This window comes from Oncorhynchus clarkii, chromosome 27 (genome assembly GCF_045791955.1).
Source record: "Oncorhynchus clarkii lewisi isolate Uvic-CL-2024 chromosome 27, UVic_Ocla_1.0, whole genome shotgun sequence".
In the NCBI taxonomy this organism is placed as follows: Eukaryota; Metazoa; Chordata; class Actinopteri; order Salmoniformes; family Salmonidae; genus Oncorhynchus; species Oncorhynchus clarkii.
In genome coordinates, this window is record NC_092173.1 from 14075720 (window position 1) to 14101703 (window position 25984).

Here is a 25984-nt window from a genome sequence, read left to right on the forward strand (position 1 = left end):
CTTGTTTGTAGGTTTGTTAACACAGTGTCCAAAAAAGGGCCAGATGTATACAGAATGGTGTCGTCTGCGAAGAGGTGGATCAAGGAATCACCCGCAGCAAGAGCTATATCATTGATATATACAGAGAAAAGAGTCGGCCCGAGAATTGAACCCTGTGGTACCTCCATAGAGACGATTAGACACACTGAACTTGTCTGTGAAGTTGTTGGTGAACCAGGCCTGCACATAAACCAGGCCTGCCCCTAGATCCCTAGGGGCCTGCACATAAATCTTGCAAGGGGAGGAAATCTTCAGTAGTTATGTCAAATATTGTTATAACTAGCTCTGGCTGGGTTGGTCTTTAACAGCTCATTGTTCTATCTGTGGTTATGTGCCATTGAGGATGAAGGGAGTTGCAGCTACCCTATACCAATTGTGCTAACCAGGCACAGGTTTTTAAGAAACAGCCATATCAGGAGGGTCGTTGTTGTGTTCATACAGCAGACACACATTTTAAAGGCAATTCATTTTCTCATATAAACACACTTATCTTCAAATACAGATGTAGTTAAATACATTAACAGGTAACGTGGGGGAATTCAGACTGCCTTTATTATAGACAAGACAGCCAGGCAGCACCTGTATTGAAAACGCACAAGGATAAACATCAACCAAATCAGTACTTACTGTATATAAAGTACCAGAGGTTCATTGCATTGTCAGAGCTATCATTAAGATATTTGAATATTTGGAGTATAGGATTTAGGATTTGTCTGTAATATTCTTCACTGTCTAGACAGTAGGTGGCGGTAGATCATAATAGTCATTTTTTGTATTTTAGTCATTTATTTTTTTATTCAACAATATTAACAATATTACACATCAATACAGGGACATTCCTGTGAATACAATGAAAACAATAAAACACCAAGCGACCCCCCCCAAAAAAAATAATAATAATTCAGGACGTTATTTTTTAACAGACATTCAGAGACACACGACTTCTAATATGTTTTCCAACTTTTTAAGTTTCACAAGTTTGAGGGATTTATAAAATAATAAGGAACAGTAGGTTCGTAAAATGTATGAAACTTTCGGATTGGCTCGCGCAAAACAATCGGAATTCGAATTTGGCAAACCAAACGGATAGGTAAAAGTAAGTCTACTTTTCTAATGTTTTAGATCGCTAGCTACTCAATTTTACACAACGCATTTTTGTAAATGACCTTGAAATCAATTAAGGATGTGTTTAAGCAAAACATTGTAGCTAACTAACGATAAGACCCTGCCAGCTACCGTTGGCTAACCAAACGTTAGCTAGTTTAGATAGCAGGGTTTGTTAGTTGAGGGCAGCTGCGCTGATTCTGCAGCTGATAGCTTGTTGTTCGCTAGCTGGAATTGTTCCGTTAGACATGCGAAGAAACATTAGCTAACGTTAGCTAATTAGCTAATGTTACACGGTGTTAAAATGCAGTCTCTCATCAGCCATTGTAGCTAACCGCAGATATCTCTACACGTAACTTTTTAGCAAGCAGTGAGTGTGAAAAACGTTTAAGTGACCAATGCCAGGCAGAGTGATGCCACCGACAGGGAGGGGAATGGACAACAAAGGCCCAAAACAAAAATTGTCACAAGAGGTCAGGAAATGCTGCAGTTTTGATGCCATCTGCTGGAAAAGTACATAAACTTCTCAGGGCCATTAGAAAAACAAGTATTCCATTCACCTTTGGGATAGCCTAGCTAACTTACGTATTTACATCTATACTCAACTCAACCATATCAATGTCCATTTCTTATTAGTTAACGTGTGTTGTAGTATTTGAGTTGTCTTTTCTCTTTCATTGCAATAGGTTGAACAAACATCTGCATATTGTGACAATTCTCCAGCAAAAAAGAAAAAAGCACACAGTAGTAAACCACCAGCGTCATACTCTTCAGATTTGTTTGAGGCTGAACTTGCAGGTATGCACATATTTGGTTTGGAATCATTTGTATCTCTATGTTTCATAGATTAGAATTATAAATGTTTAGCTCAATTGATACCATTTACAATAAAAAATATTTATCTAACAATAGAATGTAACTCATGTGGTAGAGCATGGAGCTTGCAACGCAAGGATAGTGGGTTCAATTCCCGAGACCCACCAGTACGTAAAATGAATGCGCTTATGACTAAGTTGCTTTTGATAAAAGTGTCTGGTAAATGGCTGGTATTGATATATACATTACGGCTCTATTTCTTTTCCTTCAAATGATAGGTGCAAATAGAGAGGTCAACATGCTATTTTCCAAATACTCTGAAGTGTTGAGGTAGGTACAACAAAGGTAATGTGACAAATGTGTTGAGAACAGGTTTTCATTCCATTCTTTGTCATGTCAGAACACATTTTGGAGTTTAAATGTCAGTACTTAACCCACATCACATATTATGTTAAGGACGCAGGCAAACATACTGCATACACACACAGTTTTTTTATTATGATAAACAAGCATTAGGTGAATATGCTTCTCTTGAAATAATCTGTACACACTGTCATGTCCATCCTAAGTAGTGCCTTTGTTTCCTACAGTGAGAGGGCTGCAATAGATGCCTCACAAGTTAGGGAGTTGGAAGACATATTGATGGAGGCCAGAAACTTGGAGTCACACCTGAAAGAGAAGAAAGAACACTTGAGGCGTACCTTGGCTCTTATTTCTGACAAACTACAGGGATAGACTAGCTACACAGGCCTGCATGCTACAGACATTTGTAAATATTTCCTCACAGATCTCAATCAGTAACATGTCAGTACTTTTATTTTTACCTGTATGTATGCTTTTTATGTTGACTGTCTTCACTCTTAATCCCACACTGGCAAACAAAATGTGAGTGCCATTGTGGTTAATATCTTTATATATGAGCTATTTATTTGTAGCCTACTGTAAACAATAAATAGGGTTAAAAGGTTGACGTTTCAGTGTGTGCAATATCCAAAGTTAAGCACTCGTCTTTGAAAATGTATATAATCAGTTAACCTTTTTACTTGAGACAGTGAAATATAGCCTAGCCATTACCAATCAGGAAACTAACTTTTAGGAAGTAACTGTGTTGTGTGAGTGACCACACGTGTCAATGGATTCCATTCAGACTAGGACTAATTAATCTGTGTATCACATGGAATATTGGGTGGTGTTATCATAGCCTATATTTCACTTTTTCTAATAATATTTTTGAAAGATTTATTAAGACCTTTTTGGTGGTGAGTGAAAAAAATGATAAAACATTTGCCCATGACTTTTCTTAATACATATTTTTATTATAAGTTGTTTATATAGAGGGTTGATATATTCACAAAACAGGAATGGACACACTTTTTCTTTGTTTGCATGGAACTAACACGTTTTTCACAGTGCTTTAAAGTAAACTTCACATGAAGGTGCTTTGATGGCTATCTATCTAGTCAATCATCAGAAAGGATATACTTTATAAGAAGTGAAAAATGGAGAACACAGTACATTTCACACCTTTGTGTTGTTACTCTGATGGGCCTCCTAATTTTTTTCTGATAGAAGCCTTCTATGAGTCATAGTGGAGTTGAATGTCCCATGGAAACCATAGGGAATGTTCACAGGCACCTCAGCTCTGCCCAACTCTTTGAATGTCTTGGCATCCAAAACCAACAGGAACGTGCTTTTGTCCTTGAGAAGGAGAACATGTTTACATTAAGTTAAGAGGCTAACATTGGGAGTTAGGAGTGCAACAATTGTTTACCAACATTCATAGGTGTTTAAAGGGGAACTGACCTTATTTGGAGTGATGACCACAGACATAATGACACCTTCATCCTCTTCTGTAGCGCCAGGCAAGGGTACAAAGACAGGCTCTGAAGGGTACAGTCCAGGATGCTCCCACACCTTAAAGCGCAGTAGTGTGAAGGTCAGCATTGAACGTCCTAACATCAAACTGCCAAATATTACCTAGGCCTACATCACTCATCGCAATAGAGTACTGTTACTGATGCAGATATTCTACAGTGTGTTTAAAAGGGAAGGAAGAATCAATATAACTGAATCAACCTTCATTCTTTTGCCTTGGAGGTCCATCTTGATGAGAGTGTCTCCTACTAGATGTCTGAAACCGCAACCGTAGAAGTAGCGATATGGTTTGGTGTTGTACTTGGCATAGTTGATTTGTGGGAACTCGAGACCTCCGTACTTATGGAGTTCCTCATCGTGCAGATCCTCATGTGTACAAAACACCTGCAGAGAGAGTGTTTAGTGAGGCTCTGATGCTGAATATTCACATAATGTGGAGGCTAATCACATAACCTTTTGTTTAATGAACTTGATTGGAAAATGAGTGTTGTATTTCAGCAGTGCTGTATAACAGAAGACTTGTGCATGATTATTGTACACACACCTTGTCCTTAGCAGTCTTGGTGGCAGTGGCGGTACTGTCGGGGCGTGTGTTCAGATTTTGCCCACAGGGTGTCTCCATGTCGACGTTGAGAGGCAAGACAAATCGCCGGGGGAACACTCTGCACATAGTGTTGTACACCTAATTTAAACAAAAAAAATCAACCTCAACCAGTTCACACGTAGGATAACTGATCCTAGTGACTTCAGCTGGTTACACTTACAGTTGAAGTCGGAAGTTTACATACACCTTAGTCAAATACATTTAAGCTCAGTTTTTCACAATTCCTGACATTTAATCCTAGTAAAAATCCCCTGTTTTAGGTCAGTTAGGATCACCACTTTATTTTAAGAATGTGAAATGTCAGAATAATAGTAGAGAGAATGATTTATTTCAGCTTTATTTTTTTCATAACAGTCCAAGTGGGTAAGAAGTTTACATATACTCAATTAGTATTTGGTAGCATTGCCTTAAACAATTTAAACTTGGGTCAAATGTTTCGCGTAGCCTTCCACAAGCTTCCCACAATAAGTTGGGTGAATTTTGGCCCATTCCTCCTGACAGCTGGTGTAACTGAGTCAGGTTTCTAGGCCTCCTTGCTCGCACATGCTTTTTCAGTTGTGCCCACAAATCTTCTATACGATTGAGGTCAGGGCTTGGTGATGGCCACTCCAATACCTTGACTTTGTTGTCCTGAAGCCATTTTGCCACAACTAACTTTGGAGGTATGCTTGGGGTTATTGTCCATTTGGAAGACCCATTTGCGCCCAAGCTTTACCTTCCTGACTGATGTCTTGAGATTTTGCTTCAATATATCCATATAATTTTCCTTCCTCTTTATGCCATCTATTTTGTGAAGTGCACCAGTCCCTCCTGCAGCAAAGCACCCCCACAACATGATGCTGCCACCCCCGTGCTACATGGATGGGATGGTGTTCTTCGGCTTGCAAGCATCCCCCTTTTTCCTCCAAACATAACGATGGTCATTATGGCCAAACAGTTCTATTTTTGTTTCATCAGACCAGAGGGCATTTCTCCAAAAAGTACGATCATTGTCACCATGTGCAGTTGCAAACCATAGTCTGGCTTTTTTATGGCGGTTTTGGAGAAGTGACTTCTTCCTTGCTGAGCGGCCTTTCAGGTTATGTCGTTTTAATGTGGTATAGATACTTTTGTACCTGTTTCCTTCAGCATCTTCACAAGGTCTTTTGCTGTTGTTTCGGGATTGATTTGCACTTTTCGCACCAAAGTACGTTCATCTCTAGGAGACAGAACTCATCTCCTTCCTGAGTGGTATGACTGCTGTGTGGTTCCATGGTGTTCATACTTGCATACTATTGTTTGTACAGATGAACGTGGTACCTTCAGGCATTTGGAAATTGCTCCCAAGGATGAACCAGACTTATGGAGGTCTACAATTTGTTTTCTGAGGTCTTGGCTGATTTATTTTGATTTTCCCATGATGTCAAGCAAAGAGGCACAGAGTTTGAAGCTAGGCCTTGAAATAATACATCCACAGGTTCACCTCCTATTGACTCAAAGTATGTCAATCAGAAGCTTCTAAAGCCATGACATCATTTACTGGAATTTTCCAAGCTGTTTAAAGGCACAGTCAACTTAGTGCATGTAAACTTCTGACCCACTGGAATTGTGATACAGTGAATTATAAGTGAAATAATCTAAGTAATTGTTGGAAAAATGACTTGTCATGCACAAAGTAGATGTCCCAACTGACTTGCCAAAACTATAGTATACTGTATAGCTTTAATAAATCAGCCATTATAAATGCTTTATAAAAAAAAAAAATTTAAATGATAAATGTTTACAAATAATGAAATACGTATTTGTAGTTAGGATTAGTCTTTTTTTGTGTGCTTATTCATTAAAGTTATGAAGTGTTATACTCTTCAGTTTAGATCGATACTAACCTCGTCGAGAGCCTCTCCTGACTTGCGCATGTTCTGAACCATGTAGTTGTTGATGGCTTTGCCATCGTCTGCGGCACAGAGGTCCATAACCAGGAAGCCATTCTCCTCCCAGGCATTGATCTGGTGGAACGTGGATAGGGCTTTGGCGTGATACTTGACTGAGTAGATCTGGAAGAGAATAAAGGAAGTCAGTCATCAGAAATGAAGCGTGTAACTTACAAGTAATTACTGTTGGCTTAGTATCCTTTGTTGTCTCGTTCCTGGCTTGTGTCTTACCAAAACTTTCTAAACTAATTGAGAGACTCCAAGAGTTCCAGGGATTTCTATACCAAGGTCTTACCTTGCCTGTTTGCTTGTTAATCAAATGAAAGATGGTCTCAAGTTTAGGGTCCCAGTAGACCCCATCGCTGATACCCTTTCCTCTCAGCTTGCCTGTAACAATCTTCAAGAGGTCCATTTTTATAGGCTGCTCAATAAACACCACGTAATTCTCCGACATTGCTGAAATCGAATGAGCAGTATATCATTTGCCACTCTTTTGGAGTTGAGTCAGATCAAATCAGTATTGATAGATCATTGCTGTGCATTCTGATTAACAAAAGGATGAAACATGACCATTTTGGTTTGAACATGGTTGTGTGAGTGAGCCATCTACTCGTGAGAGGGTTTACATGAAAGGCTGTTTACATTTAAATGTGTCATTAGCTCCACATTAGCCTGTGGAGGCTTTGTGTGGTCTGCTCACCAAAGCTGTGGTAGTATGAAGGTCTTGCCTTGTCCACTGAGGGAATAGAACAGACCACAGTAGCTCCCTCCAGGGTTTCCTCTGGGTTTTCTGGCGTTGTCTTTGTCGGCACGCGGATTATATTGTAAATTGCACCTGATAAAAATACAGGTTTTATTTGGAACGTGGAAAACTAACCTTTGGCCATTTTTTTTGCAGGCAGATTTCAGGTTTGTGTTTTGTCATTCTTAATGAAGGTGGTTAGTGAAGGTGGTTAGTGAATGGGCAGGGGCTTGTTCCTTACTTACCTTTAGCAGAGTAAGAATTCCCCATGTTGTATGTTGTACCATCAGGGTCTGTGTGGGGGTGGGCAGTGGCTCCATTGACAGCGATGAATTTGCTCCAGTCCACCTGTTGAGAGCAGCAACAACAATGAAATGTCTTAATAGCCCTTCAGTCATGCTGTCCTATAATGCAATAGGTATCTTTTTTAATATTTCAACCAAAACATTTGGCTATTTGTTTAGACTGAATGAAACCCTTTGTGTATAAAGGCTACTGTTGGTAGTGTGTGTAGGCCTTTAAAAGGAAAAGAAAAAGCGGCCTACCTTTTCCTTTGTTTCAAGTGTCTCAGGGTCCACCTTGTGCATGAAGTTTGTCTCCGTGCTCACGTAGTAATCACCTTTGTACGTCACAAAGCTCACATTGTCATTATCTGACGCTTCTGTGGACCAAAGACAGTTTTCATTTGATTAGTACCATGCAAATCAATTCTCTGTCATATATTTAACACTCTTTTACCTCAAACTCTTGAACTGCAGACTTGAACTGTAAACTCACTTGGCAGTTCGAACCGGGACAGAAAGCGCTGGAAGAAGTTCTTGCAGGGGTCTGGCATGGCCACAGTCCCGAATTCAGACACAACAATACGGCTGTTCTCACTGTTAGCCGTGTAGCAGTCACTGCCCAGGAAGCGGCTCTTGTAGGTCACCTGACCCCCTGCGATTTTGAACTGATGCAGGAGGGCCATTCCATCAAACCAGTGGTTGAATCTGAGAAGCAGAAGAAATAGTTAATGTAGTACTTTGACTTGGTGAGACTTACAGTAAATAATTCCTTATATGCAGAAATAGTCATTTACACCTCATCTGATTCTGGTCAAGCATACAGTGCCTTGCGAAAGTATTCGGCCCCCTTGAACTTTGCGACCTTTTGCCACATTTCAGGCTTCAAACATAAAGATATAAAACTGTATTTTTTTGTGAAGAATCAACAACAAGTGGGACACAATCATGAAGTGGAACGACATTTATTGGATATTTCAAACTTTTTTAACAAATCAAAAACTGAAAAATTGGGCGTGCAAAATTATTCAGCCCCTTTACTTTCAGTGCAGCAAACTCTCTCCAGAAGTTCAGTGAGGATCTCTGAATGATCCAATGTTGACCTAAATGACTAATGATGATAAATACAATCCACCTGTGTGTAATCAAGTCTCTGTATAAATGCACCTGCACTGTGTTAGTCTCAGAGGTCCGTTAAAAGCGCAGAGAGCATCATGAAGAACAAGGAACACACCAGGCAGGTCCGAGATACTGTTGTGAAGAAGTTTAAAGCCGGATTTGGATACAAAAAGATTTCCCAAGCTTTAAACATCCCAAGGAGCACTGTGCAAGCGATAATATTGAAATGGAAGGAGTATCAGACCACTGCAAATCTACCAAGACCTGGCCGTCCCTCTAAACTTTCAGCTCATACAAGGAGAAGACTGATCAGAGATGCAGCCAAGAGGCCCATGATCACTCTGGATGAACTGCAGAGATCTACAGCTGAGGTGGGAGACTCTGTCCATAGGACAACAATCAGTCGTATATTGCACAAATCTGGCCTTTATGGAAGAGTGGCAAGAAGAAAGCCATTTCTTAACGATATCCATAAAAAGTGTTGTTTAAAGTTTGCCACAAGCCACCTGGGAGACACACCAAACATGTGGAAGAAGGTGCTCTGGTCAGATGAAACCAAAATTGAACTTTTTGGCAACAATGCAAAACGTTATGTTTGGCTTAAAAGCAACACAGCTGAACACACCATCCCCACTGTCAAACATGGTGGTGGCAGCATCATGGTTTGGGCCTGCTTTTCTTCAGCAGGGACAGGGAAGATGGTTAAAATTGATGGGAAGATGGATGGAGCCAAATACAGGACCATTCTGGAAGAAAACCTGATGGAGTCTGCAAAAGACCTGAGACTGGGACGGAGATTTGTCTTCCAACAAGACAATGATCCAAAACATAAAGCAAAATCTACAATGGAATGGTTCAAAAATAAACATATCCAGGTGTTAGAATAGCCAAGTCAAAGTCCAGACCTGAATCCAATCGAGAATCTGTGGAAAGAACTGAAAACGGCTGTTCACAAATGCTCTCCATCCAACCTCACTGAGCTCGAGCTGTTTTGCAAGGAGGAATGGGAAAAAAATTCAGTCTCTCAATGTGCAAAACTGATAGAGACATACCCCAAGCGACTTACAGCTGTAATCGCAGCAAAATGTGGCGCTACAAAGTATTAACTTAAGGGGGCTGAATAATTTTGCACGCCCAGTTTTTCAGTTTTTGATTTGTTAAAAAAGTTTGAAATATCCAATAAATGTCGTTCCACTTCATGATTGTGTCCCACTTGTTGTTGATTCTTCACAAAAAAATACAGTTTTATATCTTTATGTTTGAAGCCTGAAATGTGGCAAAAGGTCGCAAAGTTCAAGGGGGCCGAATACTTTCGCAAGGCACTGTATATAGCTTGTTAAAATATACTCACTTATTATTACCAATCTCAAACTTTCCTGGTCCGTTTCTGAGGAAATTGCCACTAATCCACTCTGGGATAGTTCCACTGATCTTAGTGCTGATGGCCTCTGGGGTCTCATCCACAGAGGCCACGATCTTCTCAATGCATGGCAGGCCGTGCACGTCTGTGTAATGATGATCCTTATTCTTCTTTTTCAGGTCTGCAAGGACAAAGTCCAGACAATATTATTACCCCAAAACATCTGAAGACCTACAAAGCAAAAACAGCAGATAGATATTAAAGCAGAACTAGAAATTGTATTAAAGGAGCTTGTGAGGATTAATAAGCCTAAAATAAATGACTCTTAGATTTTTTTATTTTACAAAGTGAATAGTCATATGTTTTAAAGATGAGATGAAAATAAATTAGGCAATATACAGTCTGGCTACAAAACGTTTTAACCCTCATTGGAGAACATCAACTTACCTGTATTTCTTGGAGGTGACATGGTTGTCAGGATTGAGAATGTCTGTGGCGGTCTTGCTTGATGGGAGGGCAAGTGATAGGACTCTTCTCATGTGAAGCTCCTGTGTGCTGCTTAGTGTAACAGGCTGAGCTTTTATACTATCACTGGAACCCTTTAGACCACGTGGTGGTTCTTACATAAGTCTCTGCAGAACAGGTCTGTAAGCATAGGCGTGAGAAGTAGGGGTGCTGCCGCACGCCCTGAAAAGTCTAAACAAAAAAATATTTAGGAATAAGAAATGTAATTTAAAAAATCTCACAAAGTGGCGCACTGGGCGTTTACTAGTCCTATATTTCCCTGTCAGTGAAAAAACTGCATCACTCCCAATCCCAAACATCTTCGGCTGCGGTCAAAAAAGAACTCTGATAACCCAATCAGGGGGTGATCTCTGGATCGGCTCCAGAAGTTGTAAACTAACACAGCAGGAGCTACACTGTATAAAACATGATATTTTGGAATGTGTTCATTAGCTGTGTGTATATTTAAGAGATCTGTGTACATTATTTGTTATTTAACCTTTTACTGCAGTGGGCTAAATCAAGGTCACACAGTGTTTCTTGGTAGTCTTAAACAAATCTACTTTGAAACAAAAGTATACACCCCACACACATGGTTATGGGCTTAAAAATAAAATACACCTGTACCATGTCAGATATAGAGTTGAATGTATTTTGAGTTTGCATCCCAATATTAAACTTTATATACACACAGAAGACTGAAATATTACAAAACCATTTGAGCTATACCCCTTTCAGACATGGAATGTGGCTCCTTGAAAGCGCCTCGGCTATGGTATGTTTGTTTTGTCTGAAAGGGTACATACACTACAGCTTTTTAAATGCCGACACACAACTTTCTCGGGAGATAGCCAATCAAATGATCTCGAGCTGCCTGCCTGCTTGCAGACCACTCTCTCCTAAGCAAAGTACTTTGAAGTTTGTAAATACAATGACGTACCAATACATTTAGTAGAAAGAAAACACATCAATCTACCTTACCATAAAAAAAACAGCAGAAAAACATCACCGCACATCAATCACCACTGTTTACTGAACTACTGAACATTCTGTACAGGAGCAGAGTTCTACTGTCTGAAAAGGTACAGATGCTTCTGATGTGGCACTTTGTTAACTGTCTGAAAGGTTATCAATTGTCGTTATTGACCTTAGCGGCTGCCTATGTATGAAAAAGGTCAAAGAAACACTGATTTTCGACGGGTTTTTGTCTACAATGTTTATTAATTATGAAATTGTGAAAACTCAACCTTCCACCATGAGGCCACTAGGCCATTTGACTGCAGGAAAGGGCTACGATAAAGCAGCAGACCTCATTATTACAGTTTTGTTTCTAGGCCAGGAAAGTCCAACAGAACAAACCGTCCAGTCATAATATTTGACACGCTCCAGCTCTGTATCCTTAGGCTGTTTTATTAATAAAACAACAACAGCTATTTGTGTCAGAGGATTTTCAGAAGCATTGCTTATAATTTCCAGACAATGAATATGGAGCTTTTTTTAAATGTATTATTATGCATGCTTTTATGTGAACTGAAATCCATCTTGGAGATCATGTTCCTCACTTTTTTAAGAGTTCCAAGATGCCTCAGGGACATTAAAGTTGATCCTATCCTTATTCTATTAAATCATTTGTATCTTTATTATAATACACTTTTATAATATTTTTCAGTATAGTGTTATTAAATATTGTAGTGACCATATTTGGCAGAACAATTGCTGTATGTAACCCTTTAAAACATTGCCAAGGCAAGAGTAACACCAAAGACATTGGTGTAATACGTGCCTGGGTGTTTTAAGAGTTGACCTCAATTGCACAGTGCTGAAGTTTGAGATGAGGGTACGTTTACGGTCACGAACCGTAAATGTTAACTTACAAAAACAAGACCTACGATTGTATGATAACTGACCCCTGAACGTGTCCCTCCGTTAACCCCATGAAGCATGTCGCACAGCTGCTGTTAAACTCGCATCAATATTACATGTCATGCTACAGCTCAAACACATCCTCACTGGACAGATGTATGAAAAGATGGAGATTAACAAAAGACTTGTGGTTTCACTTTATTTGGTAATACTAACTAAAAGTAATTCAGTCATTTCAAAAAATCACATTATGGGATGCCTGGAACCTTATCAGACTCCAACCGGGCAAAAGTCATCAACATAAAGGAATTTAGTGAATTTCTGTCTTTTTCCCCGCCTTTTTTGTTTTTTACTGATCTTTTAACGTAAATCCATTGACATGGTAAAAATGTTTGATTATTTCACTTTGAATTCACCTTAGTTGACAAAAATTGATGTTGAACTGACGTCTGTTCCCATTGAGTGGCTTCTCTGGCATTATCACTTAAATGTAGGTTTAGTGTTATTTTCCCTGCTGTACGCTGAACTGTGAATTTACTGTGTTATATTACCCCCAATTTGAATGTTATTACAATCTGGAAGTTGTTAGCCAACCCAGTCAATAAAGCATGTGTTTTTAGAGTGGGTTTATGATTTTTTTGATTCTCTAGCTGTCCCTACATTTGAAAGTAAGTAATTGGTTAAATTAGCTCATTTCAGTACAGGACATTCCCATGACAAAAAAAATCTTCCATGCACTCATAATATTGAACATACCCTCCAGCTCTAAACACTGAAAATGTGGAATGAGGCTGTTTAAAAGGGGAACTGCAGCTGTTTTTGACAGTATTATAGGGAATTTCCTGAGATATTTTTATTTCTCCGTGTATCCATAATTATGTGTGTTTATGATGTTTTATCTTGAGAGATCATGATCTTCATCTTCCCTTTTGAGCCAGGTCAGTGGTGGTCACCTTCTATGAACCTATCAGTTTGGAATGTTTAGTCTAACTCTCGAGAATTTCCTCATTTAGCCAATAAAACTATTATTTCGGTCTGTTAATCCTTGTTAATTGTATCATCCTTGATACATGTCATTTATTGCAGTGTAGAGAAGTAAAATGTCTGGAGATAACAGATTTCTAATGACCTGTTCATGACGGAAAAGCCTAAACCAATGGGACGATAGCACCTATCATATCTCTTGTTATGTGCGGGTGAAACTGTCTGAATTGAAACGGTCCCTCTGACGTACAGTGGCAAGAAAAAGTATGTGAACCCTTTGGAATTACCTGGATTTCTGCATAAATTGGTCATCAAATTGGATCTGAATCTAAGTCACAACAATAGACAAACATAGTGTGCTTAAACTGATAACACACAAATTATTGTATTTTTCTTGTCTATATTGAATACATAATTTAAACATTCACAGTATAGGTTGGAAAAAGTATGTGAACCCCTAGACTAATGACTTCTTCAAAAGCTAATTGGACTCAGGAGTCAGCTAACCTGGAGTCCAATCAATGAGACGAGATTGGAGATGTTGGTTAGAGCTGCCTTGCCCTATAAAAAACACTCACAAAATTTAATTTTGCTATTCACAAGAAGCATTGCCTGATGTGAACCATTTCTCGAACAAAAGAGATCTCAGAATACCAAAGATGAAGAATTGTTGACTTGCATAAAGCTGGAAAGGGTTAAAAAAAGTATCTCTAAAAGCCTTTATGTTCATCAGTCCACGAAAAGACAAATTGTCTATAAATGGAGAAAGTTCAGCACTGTTGCTACTCTCCCTAGGAGTGGCCGTCCTGCAAAGATGACTGCAAGAGCACAGCGCAGAATGCTCAATGAGGTTAAGAAGAATCCTAGAGTGTCAGCTAAAGATCTATCTATGGAACGTGAAACACTAAACAAGAATGGTGTTCATGGGAGGACACCACAGAAAGACGCCACTGCTGTCCAAAAAAACCATTGCTGCACGTCTGAAGTTCGCAAATGAGCATCTGGATGTTCCACAGTGCTACTGGAAAAATATTCTGTGGACAGATGAAACTACAGTTGAGTTGTTTGGAAGGAATACAAAACACCTTGTGGAGAAAAAAAGGCATCAAAACCTCAACCCAACTGTAAAGTATGGTGGAGGGAGCATCATGGTTTGTGGCTGCTTTGCTGCCTCAGCAAGCTGTCCAGGCCCTATCATTGACAGAAAAATGAATTCCCAAGTGTATCAAGACATTTTAGGCTATCTGTCCGCCAATTGAAGCTCAACAGAAGTTGGGTGATGCAACAGGACAACGACCCAAAACACAGAAGTAAATAAACAACAGAATGGCTTCAACAGAAGAAAATACGCCTTCTGCAGTGGCCCAGTCAGAGTCCTGACCTCAACCCGATTTGAGATGCTGTGGCATGACCTCGAGAGATCAGACAAAGAATATTGCTGAACTGAAACAGTTTGTAAAGAGGAATGGTCCAAAATTCCTCCTGACCGGTGTGCAGGCCTGATCCGCAACTACAGAACATGTTTGGTTGAGGTTATTGCTGCCAAAGGAGGGTCAACCAGTTATTAAATCCAAGGGTTCACATACTTTTCCCACCCTGCACTGTGAATGTTTACATGGGGTGTTCAATAAAGACATGAAACCATATAATTGTTTGTGTTTTATTAGTTTAAGCAGACTGTTTGTCTATTGCTGTGACCAAGATGAAGATCAGATTACATTTTATGACCAGAAATCCAGGTATTTCCAAAGGGTTCACATAACTTTTTTAGCCAGTAGCTGGAATGATAAACCGAACATTACAATCACTTATCACAGGCATTTTGCTGTTATCATTCATTATGATAATTTGCCTATTCTTCAGAAATGTGAAATTAAAAAGTTAGCTGATATGGGTGGTTGTTAATGGGACAATTGATGACTACAACCATCAAATTAGTAGTATTCGTTTAAATTATAATTTTAAACTGTGGTCATATTATTTATAAACTTATGGTTCTAGTTATCATTATCGCATGATATGGATGGGTCACCAATTACATTCAGCCGTGGGCCGATGGGGCGGAACATACAGTGCCTTGCGAAAGTATTCGGCCCCCTTGAACTTTGCGACATTTTGCCACATTTCAGGCTTCAAACATGCAATCCTATAGAACTCCTCTTTGATGTCACAGAGTCTTCTGTGGCCAGGGAAGGAGATGAAGACATCTGCTAATGCTTTGATAGCCAGACACACACTCCTTATTGTGCGGCAAATTGTGGCCTTGTTCAGCTGTTCTGCATCCCCCACTGAGTACAGGAAGGCTCCACTAGCAAAAAAGCGCAAGGCCACACAAACCATTTGCTCCACACTCAGTGCATGGCTCCGTGCAGTGCGGTGCTTAATCCTGGGACCCAGTAGTCTGCATAGATACCTGATGCCATCTGCAGAAAACCTGTATCTTTCATATAGATGGTCATCAGGGAAGGCCAGTGGGTCCAACCGGTCCCTGAAGACCCTTTCTCACCTGAAGGCTCTCCTCAGCACAAGTGCTTCTTCATCCACCACATCTCGCACGAATGGGCATGCCATTGTCAGAGCAGAAAGGAACACACAATTTTGGGCCTTCATATAGGCTAGTGGCCACACCTGGTGCTGGGGGGGGTGGGCAAAAGAGGGCGATGCCTTATAACGATGACTTGGTTGTACTGATTGCTGGGAAAATAAAAAAAACCTTAGAAAGATGCCACCGTCCTGTGTGCTCACAATAAGAGCTCATATGTCATGGCTCACTTGACTTTACGAGAATATACCTAATTTTTATTTTGAGCTGTGTCATCTTCTTGGAGCTGGGGGAGGAAAGAAAAATAATGATTAATACATTTGTGTTACAGTTAGCATACAGTGTACATTGAAGGCATATCTCACCTCCCTCTCAAGTTTTTTTATTTCAAGGTCCAGTTTCCTAATTGTCCTCTTTTTTATTTCGAACTCCAGTGCAAGATTTTCCATCTTTTTCTTCTTGTACTGAATGTCTATGTCTGCCAGTTCTATTTGGCACCGGAGGTGGTTGCCATACAACTTTCTGATAGCTTGTGAGCTCTGTGAACACAATACAATTAGCGCAGCTGGAATTTGGCAGGATGTGGTGTCCTTTTATTAATACGCACTATGTTGCCAGGCTGGTTTTCCCACTGTATAGCATCTGGGTCCTGTAAAAGAAATTAGATTTTTTGATTTTGATGAGGACTCCTCACCATTGTAGAGTAAATAGTACTTTCACAGTCTTAACATGATACCTCATGCCTTCTGGAATCCAGAGAGATGGTCTCCTCCTCATCATCGTCTCCATCATGTGCTGTTGCTGCTGCACTGGGGCCTTCACCCTATCACATTTAATCGGATTCATATTGAAGCTAGTAGACAAGACATGCCAGGCCTACAGTATGCCTTTGATGGAGTACTCACTGGATCAGCATCGTCTGGTGCTTGTGCTGGTGGCTCTAACAGGAACACAGTGCTGCCAGACACTGCAAGGCAATAGGTAAACCAAAGTCAGACAGTCCAAATTGATTCAATATGAATGTGGTTGTATCCCATGTAGAGATGGAAGGACATACCTTGAATGAAGCGGGTGGCATCTTGGGAGGAACCTATGCTCGTCTCTTTCCCCCCAGGGATCCCCTCTAAGACGGGCCTGCCTTTATTTAGCTCCAAGGCCATGTCCTCTGCTGGGGTAAGGTCAGCCTTTGGTGACCCACCACCCGTGCCTTGTCTGTGGGTATTCTTTTTCACTGCTAAAACAGTACAGACAATGTGTGAGCAGGCACCTTCTGGGTACAATATATGCTTGTGCTTTGTTAAATATTAAAGATATAAAACTGTATTTTTTTTGTGAAGAATCAACAACAAGTGGGACACAATCATGAAGTGGAACGACATTTATTGGATATTTCAAACTTTTTTAACAAATCAAAAACTGAAAAATTGGGCGTGCAAAATTATTCAGCCCCTTTACTTTCAGTGCAGCAAACTCTCTCCAGAAGTTCAGTGAGGATCTCTGAATGATCCAATGTTGACCTAAATGACTAATGATGATAAATACAATCCACCTGTGTGTAATCAAGTCTCCGTATAAATGCACCTGCACTGTGATAGTCTCAGAGGTCCGTCAAAAGCGCAGAGAGCATCATGAAGAACAAGGAACACACCAGGCAGGTCCGAGATACTGTTGTGAAGAAGTTTAAAGCCGGATTTGGATACAAAAAGATTTCCCAAGCTTTAAACATCCCAAGGAGCACTGTGCAAGCGATAATATTGAAATGGAAGGAGTATCAGACCACTGCAAATCTACCAAGACCTGGACGTCCCTCTAAACTTTCAGCTCATACAAGGAGAAGACTGATCAGAGATGCAGCCAAGAGGCCCATGATCACTCTGGATGAACTGCAGAGATCTACTGCTGAGGTGGGAGACTCTGTCGATAGGACAACAATCAGTCGTATATTGCACAAATCTGGCCTTTATGGAAGAGTGGCAAGAAGAAAGCCATTTCTTAAAGATATCAATAAAAAGTGTTGTTTAAAGTTTGCCACAAGCCACCTGGGAGACAGACCAAACATGTGGAAGAAGGTGCTCTGGTCAGATGAAACCAAAATTGAACTTTTTGGCAACAATGCAAAACGTTATGTTTGGCGTAAAAGCAACACAGCTGAACACACCATCCCCACTGTCAAACATGGTGGTGGCAGCATCATGGTTTGGGCCTGCTTTTCTTCAGCAGGGACAGGGAAGATGGTTAAAATTGATGGGAAGATGGATGGAGCCAAATACAGGACCATTCTGGAAGAAAACCTGATGGAGTCTGCAAAAGACCTGAGACTGGGACGGAGATTTGTCTTCCAACAAGACAATGATCCAAAACATAAAGCAAAATCTACAATGGAATGGTTCAAAAATAAACATATCCAGGTGTTAGAATGGCCAAGTCAAAGTCCAGACCTGAATCCAATCGAGAATCTGTGGAAAGAACTGAAAACTGCTGTTCACAAATGCTCTCCATCCAACCTCACTGAGCTCGAGCTGTTTTGCAAGGAGGAATGGGAAAAAAATTCAGTCTCTCGATGTGCAAAACTGATAGAGACATACCCCAAGCGACTTACAGCTGTAATCGCAGCAAAAGGTGGCGCTACAAAGTATTAACTTAAGGGGGCTGAATAATTTTGCACGGCCAATTTTTCAGTTTTTGATTTGTTAAAATAGTTTGAAATATCCAATAAATGTCGTTCCACTTTATGATTGTGTCCCACTTGTTGTTGATTCTTCACAAAAAAATACAGTTTTATATCTTTATGTTTGAAGCCTGAAATGTGGCAAAAGGTCGCAAAGTTCAAGGGGGCCGAATACTTTCGCAAGGCACTGTAGTTATAAATAATTTGTACACTGCAAATTGACTGCAAGAATCCCAAACAGATATATTTGACAAAAACAGAACACTTCAAACCTTGATTACATTGGGAAACGATCACATATGCCTCCATGTATGCGTGGGAATACTTGAGAACAGATTTCCTAAAGTAAAATCATTTTGAGCTGATTTCCTGGTGATATTAGTTAAGGGAGATTTTTTCTTCTTAATTTGGCATATTGGGGAACCCTGACCTACAGTATTCCAAATACTTTCAGATACTTGAGCTGTGCTTGATTAATTTTAGCCAGTACAATTGAACCAATAGTATAGTCCCCAAAGTGCAAACGGTTAAATCAAGCACACATTTGACATGTGTATTTGACCCAGGTCTGAATTTAAATGCTCTGCATTTCCGATCATCTAACATCCAAAATTGTTATTTTTGTACAATAAGTACAGTGTCCTTTCAGCAATGTGTGGTCTAAAGCTGAGAGCTATTTCCTAATCCTTTCAGTTACTGTACATTTTCTTATGTCCATTGGCGTCACTCTTGTCCCCATGGACATTCATCAAAAACACTAAACATGCAATGCTGCAGATGCAGAGCTCAGTCATTTCAGCATGTTTTCTTTCTGACTTCACTCACATCCTCTCACAGTGAGGCCAAACTATACCATAGCCTGCCTGTGTCATCAGTTACTGCGATGTCCCACTTAAATTGAACCAAACTGTCTGTTTGACAAAACGAGCATGAATGCTTTGACAAACTTGACAGGGAAATAATTAGTAGGCGAGCATGTTAAAGTGGTTAATGCAATAACTGGTGTAGGTAGATAAACCATTTCCCCTCGTGTCAACCCATCTGACTTTATGAGCGCTGATTTATACAGTGTAGGCACAGATGAAAAGGGAAACCATATATGGGACATGAATGTGAAACCGCTCAATGTTATATCATCATCATAAATGCAAAGATAAACCAGGGGTTTTTGACAAACTTGAAGTGATGTTGAATTCCTGACCATAGGTTGAATGCAAGTTATTGGAATATTGCAATGTGAGTTAACCCTCTTTTCCCTGGATTTAGGATAAGCTGTGCTATTTCAATCAACTAACTATCATGGTTTCCTACTGTTATAATGACTTTTTTTATGAAGTATTAGTTCTCAAACAAACATCTTTTCATATCTTCTCAATTTCACCTTGAAGTCGGTACACATGTTTGATGATAAATCATATGATGAGTGTACTGTGCAGTGAGTTTTGATAATACATGTTCACAAGACAGCAAACCTTCTACAGTATTTAGCATGTGAGAAATATTTAATAGTTTCAAAATAACTATAACTGGCATTTTGGTCAATACCACAGACATGTCTGTTAGAGATCAATTATGTAAATGTCATAGTATGGTGTTTATGCCATACTAAATTGACAGCCTTGGGACTACAGATTTGAGTTGATCAGTTATGCTAATTATGTTCCTCACTAAAAAACTAAACATAGAATGAAGTTTCCTTTTGTATCCATGGCCATGATCCTAACGGGAAACAACTTGATCATAACCTCAATCTGTTTCGTTTCAAATTGGGTACAAATTACACCATGCTTTCAAAACAAATGTGCCTTGTTTAGAAAACATATTTGATTTTATATACAGTGCCAGTCAAAAGTTTGGACACACCTACTCATTCAAGGGTTTTTCTTTATTTTCAACTATTTTCTACATTGTAGAATAATAATGAGGACCGCAAAACTATGAAATAACACACATGGAATCACATAAAGTGTTAAACAAACAACTTTTTAACAAAACAAATCAAAATATATTTGAGATTCTGTGTGCAAAGCTGTCATCAAGACAAAGGGTGGCTACTTTGAAGAATCTCAAATATAAAATATTTTATTTAACACTTTTTTTGGTTACTACATGATTCCATCTGTGTTATCTCATAGTAGTTTTGATGTCTTCACTAGTACAAATAATGAAAAACCTTTGAATGAATAGGTGTCTTCAAGAATATAACTTTTATAAATGCCTCATGAGTTTAGTTCAATTGTCACACTCCATGAGAACCAATAATATAAGCTTGTTTTCCCCCAATGTTTGTAAACATATCATGGATCATCAGTCCTTGCATTCATAGCTATGTCTATTGTCTGAAAACAGAGGTGGGGTGACTGTTTACTTATTATTTCATCTGATGATTTGCCCTTCAAACAGTTACATATTATCAAGATATCAGTGTGTCACCAACAAAAAGGTAAACAATGAGACCTATAGCAAATGCTGCATATGGCATTAATTTTTCACATGTAAATAGCACTTTTCAGTAGTGCTCAAAGCATGCCATTCCATTGAGCGCAGCATCGAATCAATGAGCCCAATCAGTCCTCCATGACAACAAAATCATAAACAACAGAGTAGGGCTGGCTAATAAATCCTTAGTTTTGGGGTCATGCTCAGGTAAAACAATTTGGCTAATCTATACTTGCATATTTCCAAGTCCTATTCTTGAAGATCAAGGGGTGTAACATTTATTAGAATGACTGGAATTCTGATAGACTTTGGTTTTTAATGTAAAGATATAATTTAATCATATTTTTATTATTATATGTAGTAGAAAGCGATGGGTTAGAAGAAGCCTACATAACCAACTCTTAAAGTCAAATTTAACATCCGTATGTGGACAGCTATATAAACTTGAACATTGATTTATCCGGGAATATGTTGTTAAATTGGTAACGTACATTTCTAAAAGTTACTGAATGTAATTAGATTACGTTACTGAGTTTGGGTCATCCAAAAGTCCCGTTACTGATTGGTTACTAGTTACTTGTCCAAAATTGTAAAGGATTACATTTAGAAAGTGACGTACCCAACCATGCGGATTGACCGTGCAATTTGACATGTGCACTAATTTAGCGATGTCATCATATTCGCAAAAGTTTATAGTTTACGGTAGAGAAACAGTCATTAGCACCCTTTCTACGTTTTGCGTTACAAAATTTGGGAGGCGCATGGCGTTGTGGTGCTCGATTTGGCCTCTGCAAGCCTCCGGAGGCGCCACAATTACATCACACCCTCCATTTGCAGTCTCCGGATCTTTATTGTTTAAAGCATAAATTGGGTTTAGCAGCAATGCGACCGAGTGTCGGAGGTGCCACACATGAATAGGCTACATCTGTCGGTACAAAGTATCTATTCTAAGTTCAAGTCATGACTGAATAGCCTACAGAAGGCGACATTTCCGAGGTAAGATATAGCCACACTTCATCTTTAAGAATACTGTCGAGTTGACAAGTTAAATCTAAATGGTTTATGATTGAAACCACTTCCTGGTTGTGCCCTAACTGTCGGGCATTTATGCCGCATTCAAACAACTGAGAACTGAGAAAACAACTGAGAACTGAGAAAATACGAGGTCAAATAATGACTTTAGTGAGCTTCAGGTCTGAGTTCCCGAGTAGGAATTTCGAGTTGGATGACTGTTTCAAATCGATTTCAGAGTTTTGAGCTCCCAGTTGTTTTGAACACGGCATTAAACACGTGTGGAACAAAACACACATGTAGGCCAATTGGGTAGTTTTATTAAAACAATGTACATTGCTTCAATGATAATGACAATAATATGAGTGTATGATAAACATGTTGGGTTCTGTTTACTGAGTTGGCAGCGTTTCCTATCACTAAAAGTAGGGCTATGTGTATGATCGGATGACTATCTGCCAATGGATCTTAATGATGGATCAAAGATGATAGCTCTAGGGTCCTTGCAATATAGGATCATCGGGACATCCCATTTTAATTGTAAACTTCAAATGTGGTAAGGTAAATGTAGGGGTTAGGGTAGGGACGTCCCAATGATCCCGGATAGCGCAAACTGTAGTCCTGGAATGGCGATTACAGTGCACAAAACATTAGGAACACCTTCCTGATATTGAGTTGCACCCCTCACCCGGTCAGTTCATGTCAAGAAAATGGAAGGTATTCCTCAGTGCAGCTCGATTCATGGCATAATCAAGTGAAATGTCTCCCCCTGGTGTTTGAAAGAAAATCCTACATCTGCATTGGTATGAGTAGAGGCTATTCTAATTAGTAGTGTTTTATTAAATGTAAATTATATAAGCTATATTATAGTATTTTAAAGGCTACTTGAGTAGGCTTTTTAACTAGCCTACTTATAGATCTATATATATATGAAGGGCACATGGCCAGTGAGTGAAAAAATTAATGTATGACAATATTTGTCATAAACTTAGGCCTCATAACATATTTTTGCCTCTAGTGACGTTCAAGCTTGATCCGGAGAAGATGGCAAGCAGCTCCGAATGTAAGTGTGTTGAGTTTGCGGTAGTAGACAAGGAGGACATCTTTTTTCAAGGTAAAGTGGTGCTTTAAAAGGTTGACTGAACTTAGTTTTTTTATGTCCACACGTGTAAACTACCGATTTTAAATTATTATTATTATTTTTTTTATGTGAATAATGTTCAAAGCTTTGTCAGAGATGTCACCCTCTGCTCCTTGTGTCTTTGTGTTTTCTTCATGTTATCTGTGTGGACTGATTCCCTGTAAAGTCGAACATGACGGTAATATACATTTCTAACAATTACTATTACAAGTTATGTAGATGTGGCTCGTCTTACCTAGACCATGTGCTATTTAGTTCCAGCTGAAAACATAGACTGTTAAAGTAACTGTCCAGTGAAAATCTCACATTCTGTTAGCTCATACCCAAATAATGTTGTTGACTTATGCTATACTCATGTTTGTGGCCAAAGCATAAATTGGAGAAAAAACACTTAAAAAACCACACATCAAACTTGTATCTCAAACAGAACATTTAAAAAATGCCTTCTATTTCCTCATAGAGAATGATGCCATCAGAGATGCTGTATATAATGATGAGATGGTCTTGTCTCCACCCTAACAATGGGAGTCATTGTCCTAAAGGCGGGAAGGCAGGCGGTCTGCTTACTGGTCTGCTTATCGCTGTATTCCCACCTGGACAGATTTTGACGGGAGTGACTCTTTTCGCTTAGCCTCTTCATCTCTGATGTCATCCTACTGAGGACTGGTATATGCCCATACCATTCTGTTGTTGGTGTACGCCCACACCATTCCAACACAGATACATTGCTTTTTAATATACTTTAAATAGTTTTTCTTTCAAATAATATTAATTAACTCGTATTGTAATTAATTCTAGGTCATATTTCATATAAATCTGAAAACACTGGACAGTTACTTTAAAACATGTACACCGAACACCTTAATATTGAGTTGCACCCCCATTTTGCCCTCAGAACAGCCTCAATTTGTCGGGTCATGGACTCTACAAGGTGTCGAAAGCGTTCCACAGGGATGCTGACTCCAATGCTTCCCACAGTTGTCGAGTCGGCTGGATGTCTTTTGCAGTTCTTGACACAAACCGGTGCGCCTGGCACCTACTACCATACCCCGTTCAAAGCCACTTAAATCGTTTGTCTTGCCCATTCACCCACTGAATGGCACACATACACAATCCATGTCTCAATTGTCTTAAGGCATAAAAATCCTTCTTTAACCTGTCTCCTCCCCTTCATCTACACTGATTTTGAAGTTGATTTAACAAGTGACATCAATAAGGGGTCATAGCTTTCACCTGGATTCACCTGGTTAGTATGTTTTGTATACTCTGTGTATATCACACTGTCAAATGTTTTTTGTTTGTTGGGTTCACACATTCCCTCCTCGTCTGCAGATTTAGAGTCGGATGATTTTCAAAAGGAGACTAGAAAATGCTTCCAAAAAATGATCCAAATCAAGAACAATCGATTCCTGGTTGTAGATGAAGACGTTCTCAAGTTTAAAGAGCGGAATAAGGAGCAATGCAAAGCAGGTAAATGTACCTAGTGAACCCAATTTGCCGGGGTTAAAGTTATCCATCACTGTGAAGGATTTCTGTCATATGGAATTGGCCACTCACGGTTTAATACATGTACAAAATGATGAGAGTGAAGTCTTGAATCTCGCTCCTTTCAAAATCTGCGGTGTTGCTCGTGGCAACTTCCTTTCGTTGAGTCTACCTCTAAGTTTAAGTCATGGGATTTTGGGGGGGGCTTTAACCCCTGAATCTGTGTCCAGTAAACTGGCCCTCAAAGTATAATACAGAGATTAGGCTACTGATGCGCTTGCTGCATATCACAACCCCGTGCATCAGGGAAGATCAGGTGACATCCATATGACTAAAACGTGCAAAAGTACTTTACGCATATTTGCTGCAAGACATATTTCCCTCTGTTGGATGCATATTTTTTTCTTATCTGGTTTCTAGATGATTGCCGGTTCAATATCCAACAATATAAAAACAATGACATTGCCAAGGCCAATGGAATTGCTGTTATTCTCTCTGTGACATCACCTTGTAAGCAAACTTACATGGTGTGCTGCAAGAATGGGGACCAAGAAGGAGTTTCTGCTAAACCACTGGTAAGCATACATTTTGAAATGAAGTGCTTACATCTACGTTACATTTAACGTATGGCTTAATTTTACAGCTGAACTTTCCACAAAGCAATAGACACCCTCTGTAGTCTCTTTAGCCTTAGTTTGGGGTTGGGTTCAGCAGTCGTTCAAGAAAAACAAAAATCGGTGTTCTCCTTATGAGATAAGATCAGGAAGTACATTCCCACTTAATAGTTTCTCCCTGCTGAATTACAACCCAGGTGTGATTATTACTGTACCTTCATACCAGCTGTTCGCACAAACAAACTTCACCCTGACAAGACAAAGGTAACCCACTCCCTCTTATTTCCCCCCAGGAGCAACCTTTGCCTGACTACATTGGCTGCACAAAACATGAGGCTGTGTTCTTCATGGAAGTAATTCCTGGTACATCTCAGTACAGATTTCAGTCATCGCTGCGGACTAGTTCATACTTGAGCTTTGAGGCTGGACCAGATGCAGAGCTCATAAAGTTAGTTCTCAGGCAGGTGCCTAAGGATGTTGTGGATGAGAACTCTATTATGCGCTTACTGACATGTTGAGTTTATGGTTATTTTGTTAAATCACTGTAAATACTCAGTGTTTATAGAATAGAAAGTTATTGGTCCAGTGGGATGGTTTATATATATTTTTTAATGCTTAAATACCCATTATAGAGTAGTAGTATACACAAGTTCGATTGCTTAGTCATTCTGAACAGTTACCAGACGCTGTTTCTACCTGTGTGTAGTCTACCGTCCTCTGTATACGCTCTGTATTAAACTGATTTAATACATAATCAAATCCGTATCCACATTAATTCTGAAGAGGCTTAAGGTGCATTTTTCTTCCCAAAGCTAATTTGTGATTAACAATCTGAACGGATTGGTGATGTATAAATCGACGACAACTAATAAACAGACAACAC

At 39.5% G+C, this 25984-nt stretch overlaps 2 protein-coding genes across 2 annotated transcripts; one reads left to right on the plus strand and one right to left on the minus strand.

The window, feature by feature from the left end:
- Positions 1-2543: 2543 nt before the first annotated feature.
- On the minus strand, positions 2544-10319 carry LOC139385560 (carotenoid-cleaving dioxygenase, mitochondrial-like). The gene is made up of 13 exons (XM_071130730.1): positions 10298-10319; positions 9842-10031; positions 7868-8079; positions 7636-7751; positions 7336-7438; positions 7049-7183; positions 6644-6804; positions 6304-6471; positions 4379-4516; positions 4036-4218; positions 3763-3873; positions 3533-3657; positions 2544-2628 (listed from the first exon to the last, which is right to left on the minus strand). Exons 1-13 carry the CDS (start codon positions 10317-10319, stop codon positions 2544-2546), a joined length of 1749 nt encoding a protein of 582 aa, XP_070986831.1.
- Positions 10320-21696: 11377 nt separating this feature from the next.
- On the plus strand, positions 21697-25860 carry LOC139385568 (interleukin-18-like). Its single transcript, XM_071130741.1, has 6 exons — positions 21697-21846; positions 22880-22975; positions 23169-23180; positions 24335-24472; positions 24908-25062; positions 25395-25860. The coding sequence occupies exons 2-6, from the start codon at positions 22906-22908 to the stop codon at positions 25617-25619; spliced, it is 600 nt and encodes a 199-aa protein (XP_070986842.1). The 5' UTR covers positions 21697-21846; positions 22880-22905; the 3' UTR covers positions 25620-25860.
- Positions 25861-25984: the final 124 nt, after the last annotated feature.